This window comes from Chelonoidis abingdonii, chromosome 1, assembly GCF_003597395.2.
Source record: "Chelonoidis abingdonii isolate Lonesome George chromosome 1, CheloAbing_2.0, whole genome shotgun sequence".
In the NCBI taxonomy this organism is placed as follows: Eukaryota; Metazoa; Chordata; order Testudines; family Testudinidae; genus Chelonoidis; species Chelonoidis abingdonii.
The window spans coordinates 156249255-156261895 of NC_133769.1; the positions used below are offsets into that span (position 1 = coordinate 156249255).

At 47.2% G+C, this 12641-nt stretch overlaps 1 protein-coding gene across 2 annotated transcripts in view; it reads left to right on the forward strand.

Annotated features, from left to right (window-relative positions):
- The first annotated feature begins 8755 nt into the window (after positions 1–8755).
- VTCN1 (V-set domain containing T cell activation inhibitor 1) overlaps positions 8756–12641 on the forward strand; it is a 39837-nt gene continuing 35951 nt past the window's right edge. For both annotated transcript variants that reach the window (XM_032773600.1, XM_032773599.1), the window contains exon 1: positions 8756–8857. In XM_032773600.1, the coding sequence (XP_032629491.1) occupies positions 8826–8857 (32 nt within the window). In that variant the 5' untranslated portion in view covers positions 8756–8825. The remainder of the gene's footprint in view (positions 8858–12641) is intronic.

Sequence of the window (12641 nt, forward strand, 5' to 3'; positions counted from 1 at the left end):
TACCATCTACACCTGTGAGGCTGAGCTGTGAGTGTATTTGACTTGAATCTACTTTACTTAACGGTTCACCATGATAGGTTTAATTGCTTAGGCTTAGCTAGTGCCCATAGGACTCAATAACTACATTTTAACATTCTTGTTATTTAGCAACTTTACCTGAGTTATCAGAGTTTTGTCTAATTATCTTTTTTTTAATCAGCTGAAAGACCAGGGCTAATTGCAACTGTTCTTTAGTAATCCAGCTTTTTGTGACCAACTGCTCACACCCACTGCTAAATCCCATCCTACTCCAGTAAATCCAAAAATGACCATCTGTGCTTCTGCTGGGCCTAGCCATTGAGCTGTTGCACCCTTGGAAGTAGGCATGTTCCACCCCATGACCCGCACAATCTGCCACACTCAGGATTGGATGCATCCTAGGTTCATTGCATGCAGCAGCCTTATGTGGCAGTGCTGGGCTGGAGCCCAGCACAGATCCAGCTGGGCTCATCATACTATTAGGGATTGAGAAGGGGGGTGATGGAGCATGGGTGGAGATCAGCCAGTCAGGTATATTGAAACTGGGACAATTCATTGGTTTCAACAACAATAATAATAATGTTCTTGTTTATTATTAATAGCCAGAATATAAATATTAAATACCTAGGCATTGCTAGACGTTTGTGGTGCCTGTGTAACTCACACACCTGCTGTCCAATTTAGTGGGACCAAGACCACTCAGAGAGAAGAAATGAGTTTGCTCTACAGCCTTAGCTAACTAGCAAGTTGGCTTTTAGCTCATGTGGTACAGTAGGGGTAGACAACCTATGGCGCGCATGCCGAAGGCGGCACATGAGCTGATTTTCAGTGGCACTCACACTGCCTGGGTCCTGACCACCAGTCCAGGGGACCCTGCATTTTAATTTAATTTTAAATGAAGCTTCTTAAACATTTTAAAAACCTTATTTACGTTACATACAACAATAGTTTAGTTATAGACTTTTAGAAAGAGACCTTCTAAAAACATTAAAATGTATTACTGGTATGCAAAACCTTAAATCAGAGTGAATAAATGAAGACTTGGCACAGCACTTCTGAAAGGTTGCTGAACCCTGTGGTAGTGGCTCATGCACTAAGCTCCAGAGGCCCCAGGTTCAATCCTGCCTGCTGACGACCGGGGTCTGTCAGTGTTATAAGTGGGGGCTTGTCCCAGATTTCAGCTGGGAAGTCTCTGAAGCTCAGGATATGCTTCCTCAGCTAGAGGAAGTATGCAACCCACACACCTCCTGGGTGTGGTGTTCTGTCCTAACTAGTGGCACCAAGACCACTTGGAGAGAGAGAGAAAATGAGTCTGCTTAACAGCCAGTTGGCTTTTAGCTCATGCTGTAGATGCTCATGCACTAAGCTCCAGATGTCTGAGGTTTGATCCTACCTGCCACTGATCGTGGGCTGTCAGCATTACCCTGAGCCTTGAAGATTCTCCTTTATTTTTTCCTTCTTTCCTCCTGCAAAGCAAATTTTGGAGCCACCATTGTCCCAACTAAGGATAATGGGATGGGATCCCTCTTCAGAGACTGTTTATAGCTCTCCATTATTCATCCAAAAAGGGGGCTATTAAACAAGGCACTTCCTCTCCCAGGTGAGCCAAAGGGTCAACTCTGGGAACCAGGCTAGTCAGGTTGTCTTAATCTGCAAGTTGCTGCCTCTGACATCTGTGAGCGAAGGTTGGGTGCGACCACCTTCTTTACCCAAACTAAAACTTATCCATTTGTCTCCCTACCAAAGTACAGTGAAACCCCGCTATAACGCGACATTTGGGGCCCAAAAAAATTCCATTGCGCTAAATGTGGGGTCGCAGTATAGCGGGGTTTCAAATCAGTCAGGTTTTCAATGGTCCCCAAAGCGGGGCATTGAGGTGCACCATCTAGTGCCCCTGGTGCCAAGTGCCCAGCAGGGGAGAGGAGCTGCAGCCCCGCGCCTCCCAGGGACAGAGAACTCCGGGGCTGCGGGCACCGGTGCTCTCTGTCCCCGGCAGGCGCAGGGCCGTGGCTTCTCTCGCTTCAAGAGGAGCCGCGGCTCCCCACCTCCCAGGGACAGAGGACTCCGGGGCTGCGGGCACCAGTGCTCTCTGTCCCCGGCAGGGGCAGGTCTGAAGCTTCCCTCTTTCTTCAAGAGGAGCCGCGGCTCCCCACCTGCCGGGGACAGAGAGCACCAGCGCCAGCAGCCTCGGAATTCTCTGTCCCCAGCAGGTGCGGGGCTGCAGCTTCTCTCCCCTACCATGGTATTGGGGACGACTGGTACAGTACCGTACTGTATTATACTGTACCTTAAAGGGAGCCAACCTTTATCGCATTATATGCGATTTCGAGTTATGGCGGGGCACGTTATGCCGGGGTTTGACTGTAAGTACCCTGCCCTACGAAGGATAACCTCTCCCTGTGATGCATGTAGCCAGGAAAGCATGAGGCCTTTTATTTTCTGTGTACATATCTTTACATTTGTGAGCATCCTGTGTGATGTTTTGTCCCCACCTTGTTACAGAGGAGACATCTGCACACTGGGCTCTCATCTGGAGACTTCACTTCTGTCTGATCTTAAATTAATGCAGATAACAAGAGCAAAGTCCTTGTAGACAGACAATGTATTTTCTCTTTTATTTGGTGCTGTGCATACACCAGTCACTGATGTCCTTCAAGGCGCTGTTTGTGGGTGTTGTTCCTGGATCTATAGTGAGTTTGGGTTTAGAGCGAGGTGTGGTACAGGGATTGCAATGCACCTCTAGCATTGGTGGATGATCTGCTATCAGGGTCAAGTACCCATGCCAATTCTTTCAGACTTGTCGGCTGCATTCACTGCCAGTGACTATGAGGAGTTGTTCTGCCTGGATACCCTGGCAGGGTGGATAGTGCTTCTACTCATGAGCAGTCCTATGTGCCATACATTTATTTAATGAACTTAGTCCCTTTTTCTGTTCACAAATGATTTGCCAACAGACTTCACCTGGCGTGCATTGTTTAATGGTTCAACAAATACATGTTTTCTGCAAACATACTTCAGGCAACAGGTTGTTCACAAACTCTTTGCCACTGCTATTGCTTCAAGTGGTCATTGTTCCTAATTAGCCATTTGGGCTGCACAGTTGGCCATGGCTTTGGCTGGATGGCTTTGTTCCCGTTCCTGAGTGAATGACTCCCAAACCCACTAAGAGATTTCAAAATGGCTGTGTGAAACCGCAGAAGCAAATGCTCCAGTGGATACATACAGTCGTGACAGTTTCCCTTTCTGCAAACATTCTTGCTGACAAAATTTCACTAGCGCAGAAGTCTATGAAAAGCGAATAGAAGGTGGCAAATACGAGGATTGGGGCTAAACCTGGGAGGCCTTCGTGAGGTTTTGAGTAAATGTTCCTGAATAATTTCTAGCAGTACACAGCCAGCTTCACTCCTTTCATTGTTGAAATTCCAGGTTTCACTTGGCTTCCCAAGGTCAGGACTCTCACTGCCTTCCTCCCTGCCTTCTGGTGCTGGCTGAGGTCGAGGAGGAGTGGAATCAGCAGGGAGTATCTTCACACACTCCTTCCAGGCCTGGGGAGAGGAGCAGCTGGGATTCTCTTTACACATAGGCCAGGGGTGTCAGCAGGGAGTCTCTCTCCACACACACCCAAGGCCTGTGGAGATAAGGCTGGGAGCCGAGGAGGAGATGCAGAGATCTCCAACAACCTCCAGTATTTCTAACAACCTCTTTCTGGCCAAACTTCAGGGTCAGTTCTCCATCCTCCTCCCCCTCCTTGACCTATCGGATGCCTTGGACACTGCTGATCACTTCTTGAAATCCTGCCATCCCTTGGCTTTTCATGACTACATCGTCTTCTGGTTCTCCTCCTACCTTTCACATTACTCCTTCAGTATCTCAGGAGAAAGTCATTGGCCCTGAGACATGGTAAAGCCTTGCCACAGAGATGAAGAACTCTCCTTTGTTCCGTGTAAAGAGTGAGAACCCCTGATAGCAGAGCGTAGGAGGCATTCCACTGTGTTTGGGAAGTGGACTGTAACCTGCTCATTGAAGAGTCTGGCTTTGTGAAGTGATGTAATGTGTGCTGTAATCTTGACCACCGCCCCCCTCTCCTTCCCCAATTGTTTAATTAGCTCTGAAATGACAAACCTGGTCTGCATGCTTGGTCAAGTGGCAACTTTCATTCAGTTGTCGGTGAGAGCAACAGGATGTTTCTTTAGGTTCATTTCGCACTGGGTCACATCAACCTCAAGTTATTTGCTTCCACTGAAATCCTGATTGTTAGAATCACACCCATTTTTCATCAATGGAACACTACCAAATAAATATAATATCCATTTTAAAACAAAAAAAAATAATGTATGAGACAGTGGCACTGCAGTATAGGAAAGAAACACTTTATAATTTAAATAATCATAGTGATCAGACAGCCATAGTAATTGTATTGGTAACAAAGCATTTATACCCTATGTTTTCATTCAGTTACTATAGGAAGAAGTTTAGAGCAAAGGACTGGCCACCAGGAGAGTCAGGTTCTGCTCACAGCCCTACCACAGATTTTGGACAAGTTTTATAGCATTCAGGTCATGAGAATGTTCAAACCTAGGGGTCTAAAGCTAGGCCCTCAAATCTACGGTAGCACCTAAATGCGTGGCTGGATTTGGAGAGCCGTTGAAGTCAATGGGAACAGCAGATGCTTAGCACCTCTGAAAATGAGACCACTGATTTACATGCCTGAATGGCAGCCATAGTCTTTTCCAAGCCACTCCTTGCTCTCCCATGGCCTTCATCCTCTCTGACCTGTCCTGCTTCCTGCACCACAGCTGGGCACGTTCTCTCAGTGGCTTCCCTAATGGGGAGCTCCTAACAGCTGCATAAATGGAGTGTTTTAGAAGCTGTACCCTGGCCTGAAAAACAAACTACAAACTTCTGCGCACCAGGAAATGCACAGTTAAGGTATTGCTGCACATAGAACACAAGCACATATCCTTAACTCTGACCCCTTTAGCCCCCTACCCCGAGGAATCCCTAACATTCATCTTTGTGCTTTGTCTCCAGTGCCTTTGTGTCCAATGTGATCTCTGCCAAGCAGCAGCAAGTACTCCCTGGATCAGTGCTGCTGCCCTAAGGATCTTGTGTCATGGGGGACCATATGAATAGGAGTCCCGATTTGGAGCTTTGGTTGGCACAAAGAAAATGGCAATTTTTGTTAGGGTGGGCAAGGTATTGGAATGTTCCCAGTTCCCTACCACAGCAGAGGAAAGCCCTGTACAGACATTAACTAATTTATCATCAAATCAGCCCAGAGCAGCATAGGAATAAGTGTTGTTATCCTCATTTTTCAGGCTTCCCCCAAATCCAAACTCACATAGGCTCCCTCACCCCAATCCACACACAAGGGACAGGGTACAGAGTCCCCCCCACAAATTCAGGATCTCCTATCTGACCCAAGCAGCTTGTACTCCTCTGCTCTCCCCACAGATCTTCTCTCTTTTCTCCTCTCTCCCCCTTTGCCTCTTAGAGCTGGCTCTCTGTGTCAGAGCAGGAGGAGAAAGTGCTGCAGGGTCTGTGCTTCCTGCTAGCCTTTGCAGGCTGCAGCACAGCAGACCTGGCACCAGTAGCCAGGATGGGGAGGGGATGGGAAACAGGAAATGGTTTGGTCCAGGGGCATTACATGGAGAAAAGCAGTAATAAGAGTGCATGTTTTAGGGGAAGAAGAAATGGCTGTTGCATTTTAAGTCCCCAGATGTAGGGTGGACAGAGTTGGGAGAATCACCAGGGAGGAAAAAAGTTGGGTGTCAGAGAGGGAACATGTACTACCCTCTACTGTGATAGTGCTTATGGCTCCACAGGATGTAAGAGCAGGGCTGCTGGGTCCTAGAGAGAACCAAATGCAGCACAGTCTGAGGGAGAGGATTGGCTGTTGGGGTCTCTGGGAAGGGGTGGAGGAAGGAACTCACTTGTAGGGTGGCCAGATGTCCCAATTTTATCGGGATGATCCTGATTTTTGGGTCTTTTTCTTATATAGGCTCCTATTCCCCCCCGCCCCCATCCCCGTCCCGATCTTTCACATTTGCTGTCTGGTCACCGTAGGTGGGGGTAATTTGGTACCTATATAAGACAAAGCCCCAAATATCAGGACTGGCCCTATAAAATAAGGACATCTGGATCTGGTCACCCAAGCTGGGGAGCGCGTCTCTCCCCCAGGCTGGCAGTGATCCATCTCATCCAGGGGGAGCTGCACAGGACAGGATGAGCTGCTGTGGCTCCATGGGTGCCCCGTCCCTGAGATCAGATGCTGTGCTAACTTCACCATGGTCCGTTGGGCTGGCTGCAGTGGTGGCCTTTGCAATGTGATCAGACCTGAGGGTGGTGCTGGCTCTGTTGCCAACTTGCACCCCAAAGTAGGTGGAATTGGGCGCTGCAGTTTTTCACTCTATCTCCTCTCTACTGCAGCTGTTGGAAACCAGCAGGCTGGAGATGAGGCCAAGCAGTGGATAAAGCAGTGCTGTGTTTACCATTTAGATTGTCATTTAACAAATTGGTTGGCCAAAAATGCTTGGCTAACAGATTCCGAATTCAATTTCAATATATATATTTTTTAACAGATCAATATCTTGGCCAAAAACAGAAAATTAAGTTTTGTTGATAATGTATTATGTCACAAGTTTTGGCTATGGGGAAGAGAGTGGGAGCCCGTTTACATCAGAAGAAGACAAAAAATGTTGACTAACTTCCTATGCCCTGTTACTGCTAAATAGAGCCTCCAGCAACTGATATGATGGCTTATCTCCTTACTAGTAATATTAGAGCAGGGGTCGGCAAAGGTATCCATCAATCATGCCAAAGGTAACACATAAGCCGATTTTGATGGCAGTCAGTGGCGGGCTGACGCTTCAGCCCACCCGCTGGCTCGGGGTTTCCGGCTGCTGCCGATTGCCTCCTCGGGGTCCTGGCTTGCTGACCCCCAGTCAGCACATCGCTGTGGCCTGGGGACCCCCAAGGAACGCCCAGGCTGGCAGCGACTGAGCAAGCTGGCGGCTAAGACCCCTGGCTGAGCCACTCAATCCGCTGTCGGCCTGGGTTCCATTCACTCACTGGTTAGTGGCATGAGCGGGACAATCACGAAATAGCTAAACAAGAAGCAACTAATGACTAGAGTGCATAGAACCTAGTAGCAGTGGTCCCACCTTTTTTCATCTGTGGGTGCCAGATGAAGCGGACAGTCGGATCGATAGCATTCTCCGAAATCTGCTGAAATGTGGCAGCATTTACTAGGCGACGTCTCTGGGATGACGCTGTTTATCGCAGCATAAGTCATTGTCCATCGCGAGAGGCGGATCGCCGCGCATGAATATGCTGCCAAAATTTCAGTGGCATTTCGCAGATGTTCGTCCACTGGTCCAATATTCAGGGCACGGAGGCCCCTGTGGGGGCCATGGCACCACAGGCACCGCACTGGGACCCTGACCTTAGAGAGCCTTCTGATGCACAGTAATTTATTTTTGATTAAAATGGAACTTGAACTGTATGAAAGATTTGAGAAACCTGTAATTCATGTTGCAGCATACAAAATCGAATGATGACATGTGTAACAGGTTTACGTCATACCTGAATTAGCAAACTTTTTAGACAGATTATCCTAATGTTGTATCATGCCACTCGTATTCTACTGACATAATCCGGTAACAGTACATCAGGAAACAGAGTTTCAAAACTAAAGCTCATTAAAAACTATCTCCGCTCTTCAAAGGTCAGAACTGCTAACTGGTCTGCTATCTTGCAATCGAACAAGACTCAGCTTGGTCTTCTGTATAACAATGCACATTAATTACTGATTTTGCAGCCCAAAAAGCAGGAAGATTGCTTTGAAGAAAAACAAATGCCTTGTTTCAATTACCTTACTTCGAAGAAATTTCCAAGAAATATTGTTGACAAATTAAAAAATTATATTATCGCATCATTCTGTCTAAATCAGAATTCTTGTCTATAAGTGCTAGTTCCATCAGCATGTACAGTGTGCTTCATTTAAGTTAAACGTTTAATTAACATGGCACGTGGCAAGTTTTCCACCAATAGTGTAAGCTGATGTTTGTGTTGCTAAGAGCAAGACAGGCACAGGGGCACCAGTTTAATAATCCCACGTAGGGCACCATAAATCCTAAGGACGGCCTTGTTACTGGACTCTGCTTCAGCAGCCCTCATTGGCCCGGATTAGTGATATCCGGCCAGTGGGAGCCGCGATTGGCCGGACCTGCAGACGGGCAGGTAAACACACCGGCCTGGCCCGCCAGGGGCTTTCCCAACGCAAGCAGCGGCCCCTGTTTGAGAAACCCTGCTCTACTGAGTATAATACAGACCCCAATAGTGATTTTTGCCATTTTATAACTTGGCCATATCTGAATGGATTTGCATGGGACCAGCAAAAGGCCCCTTTCTGACCTAAGGACTATCCCTCTTTCAGTTTTCACATCTCTGCTGCAAATGTTGGAGACTCTGAGAATTCCTCAAAAAAAAAAGTTGGAAATGTTTTTATAATGGGACATATTAGGCAACCTTAACATAGGAGTCAAGGCTATTGTCCTATAATACTGAAAAAACTGTGCCTTGTTGCTGTGATTGTGTCTGATGGGAAGCCTGATCATGTCCTGTTGGCTTCCTCATACCTCAACTTTCCCCACCTGGAGTCACCACTCCTTACCTGAGTTCAGCTATTTAAGCAGAGTAGCTGGAACTTAAGGCGAATGTGTCTCAAAGGGAAAGAGGCTGTCCTGAATACTGCATTGAATTGTTATGCACCCTACGCTTTGCCTGTCTGAATCAATCCCATTACCATGGCTTCCGTGGGTCAGATCATTTTCTGGAGGTACTGTACAGTCTTTATCTGCTTTTCGAGATAAGGGAGGGAGGGAATTAGTCTGTGTTTATTTCATTATAGGTGGTCTGGGCTTTACCACCACATCCAGCTGTTGTGCCGTCCTCCCTTGGAGATTTTTGTTCAGCTTTGGCAAGGGGAATTCTTTGTCATTTGGCTCAATATCAGGCTCTTGGGCTGCCTTTGGTGTTTGTATGTTTTGAGTTGTTGTGTGGAAAGTATGAATGCCAAGCCAGTCATTGATATAAGACATAGACTTAAACTGGTGTAGTCATGCTTCCAGATCCCAGTGTGATATAGTTAGTGATTACACAAAAATGCAGACTTATTTCCAGTGAAACGAGCAAGTCTTGCTTACAACATTTCGGAGCTGCATGCTATTAGAAGGGAAGGATGTAAATGGCATTGGAGAGCTTCTATATTTCCTCTGTCAGCATTGGGAAAGTTGTGCAAATCTCCCCCAAATCAATGTATTAGAGAGAGTAATCCACAATCCATACTGCAGTATATTTTCTGTGTCTCTCAGCACAACTGTTTATTCCTATGTAAGAACTATGCTGATGAGGAGGTGTAAGGAAAAGAAAAAGGATTTCATCTGTTTGTTCAATAACACTTCTACCTTTTGATCTATTTGGCAAAGTCACAAATCAAAATCAAATATTGACAGAGAATAGATATCCTGGGAGATTCATAACGGGATATAAAGTCCCATACCTAGATCACCTTCAGGTCAGTAATGGCTGAAAATGATTTCTATCCGACAGCAATTTGGTGGCCCCCTTGTGAAATGAATTGGAAGACTCAGTCGAGTTTCTAATGGACAGATGCCAGTCTCGTAAAATCACTACCACAAATAGCGCTTTGCTGACTGTCTTCGCAGAGAAGCCAATCGTTTAATAGGGCATGGGCACTGAACTCTTTTTCGTCTCCCTAAACATGGCTCTTCTGGGCTGGATTAAGGCAGGTTAGCACAGTGGCATGTGGGAAGCCTATGCTAATATTTATTCTGTTGATAGGACTTCAGTTCTCAAGGCTATCAGTCCAGCACTAAATTCCCTTAAACAGGCCCCAGTGGCAGAATGCCCAGCGCATGAAACTCTTAGAACAACCTAGTTCCTGTGAACCTTGCCGCATTTTCCTGAATTCCTTGTGTGAGGAATAGCCTCCTCATGCTATGAGATAAATAATCACTGTGTATATAAAGCACAGGTGCTCAGGTCACTGTACATCAATTTCATAATAAACTGTAAAAGCAACAATATAATAAACTGTAGTGATAGCAGGATTATGTAATATCAGAAATGTCAAGTGAACGTCTTATTTTCTGTGCATTGGAAATGCGCATAACAAGGTGCTCTGTTCTTAATGGGCGTGTGGTCCTGACTATCTACCTACAACCAGCCTGACTGGTTTTGTCAGAGGGACAAATGAGCCCCCATCCTTTCATTCTTTCAGAATAAACACTGGCTGTGTTGGCTAATGTCTGCTTCATATGGACAGTAATGTCCAGCTGAAGCAGCGGAAAGAGGCACCGGAAACAGTGCTGATGCTTCCCAGAAGAGAAGGGCTTCTGAAGGTCTCTACCTCTTATCACTAAGCCTGATGTTTCAGATGGTTAGAAATGGCTAGGGAAAGTTAACTCTTTGCATCCAGGTTAGAATTGGAGATGTAGGGGAATTAAAATCCCTGCAGTTTATCACAAGTCAACTGATCCTCTTTAGCTATCAAATGTCCCAAAACTTTTTCAACATAGTTAAAATTGTGCAGCGCTGCCTCGTGCCCTTCCAGAAAGTAGCAATTGGCTAAACTTAAGCTTCTGAAAGCCAGGAAAGCCTTCAGTCACAACACCTTGTGCTCTGGTCCCATTAGAATAGATAACATAGTTTAGTGGGGATTGTGCTCGAATACCACACAGCATGAGGTCAGAAACTGAAAGCATAGTCCACTTTCCCCATCTGGTTATTAAGAAGCGTAAGCACAGAACCAGAGATGTCCTATTCTGGCCTGTTACGAATGCTGCCATGGAAGAGCAGATCCAAGAGTGGAGAAAGCAAACTGCAAAAGAACTGTTGAAACCATGTGAGATTCCTGATTGCCCTTGCTCATGTTTGGTTTAGATCCATCTGAAGTCAATAGAAAAGATTACCTCTTATTGTGGACTACTACACATTTTTAAAAATCGAATTGTTGCAAAGCACATCAAGTAGCAGATTGTGAATCACATTTTGTAACTCACTATGGGACTCCAGCTAAAATTAATAAAGGATCAGAGGTGAAAATTTCAAAAGTAACTAGGGATTTGGGGTGCTTTAATTTTTGGATGTTCTATTTAGGGTACCCAAAGGGACTGGCTTTTTCAGAGAGTGAGTACTCAATACTTTCTGAAAATCAGACCCTTTTAAAGGTGTTTCTAGCTGGCCACCCAACATTTGAGAAACCCCAAGTCACTAGATGCTTTTGAAAATCTCAGCTGCAATTCACAAGAGGTTCTTTTGACAATCCTCTTTGCTATATCAGTTTGTGCCCTGGTGGATTAAGGATTTGGCTAAAATATCATGTCTCATTTACCCTTGGGAGCAGAGGGGTAAAAAGCTTAGTGCCAACATATAACACGCTTCTTGAGCTAAAGTCAATTAATCTTGAGGTAGTTGCAAAAGAGGAAGCTGGAAGTCATATTACAACACTTATGCTAAAAAGATTTACCTCAACTGCAAGTAGTAGAATGATTCCAAACAGGAAGTGGTCCAAATCTTTAGAGGATGATGGCAGGCCTGATTGTTTCTCTGGTGTATCTAGGGGAGGGCAAACTTTTTGGCCTGAGGGCCGCATTGGGTTTTGGAAATTGTATGGGGAGCCGGTTAGGGGAGGGGGTCATGGCCTGGCCCCCACCCCCTATCCACCCCCCAGGACTCCTGCCCCCATCCAACCCCCACCACTTCCCGTGACAGCCCCCCTGAACCATTGCCCCATCCACCCCCGCTCCCTGCTTCCCTGACTGCCGCCCCAAAGCTTTGCCGCCTAGTGCCTCCTGCACCCCATCCAATTCCTTGCCTCTCATTTCTGATGGGACTCCTACCTTGCCATTCCAATCACACTTCTCCCTACAACCTGACTGGCTCCCATCCAGCCCCAACCCACCTCGCGCGCTCTTCATTCCTTGGAACTGCTCTCCATCCCATCCCCCACTCTCATCAATCCATTCTCCTCTCTGTACCTGACTGCCCTGTACTCCTGCCTACCGCTTTGCCCCACCCCATCTCGACCCCCCTCCTTCCTGGAACTCCCGCCGGGACCCTTTGCCCATCCCCCCATCCAACCACCCCTTCTCCCTGCCCCTGACTGCCCCATGCTGCCCCATCCAACCCCTCCTCTCATTCCTGACTGCCCCCCCAGGAACCCCACCCCATTCAACCCCCCCGTTCCTCACCATCTGACCGCCCCAACCTCTATCCACACTCGCGCCCCCTGACCACCACCTCGAACTCCCCTGCCCTCTATCCAACCCCCCCTGCTTCCCTCCCCCTTACTTCGCTTCCTGGAGCACCGGTGGCTGGCAGCGCTATAGCCGTGCCGCCCGGCTGGAGCCAGCTATGCTGTCACCACCATGCAGCACAGAGCACCAGGTCAGGCTGGGCTCTGCAGCTGTGCTGCCCCAGCAACTCGCAGCCCTGCTGCCCAGAGCATTGCGCCAGCGGTGGAGTGAGTTGAGGCTGCGGGGGAGGGGGAACAGCAGAGGAGGGGCTGGGGGCTAGCTTCTTGGGCCAGGAGCTCAGGG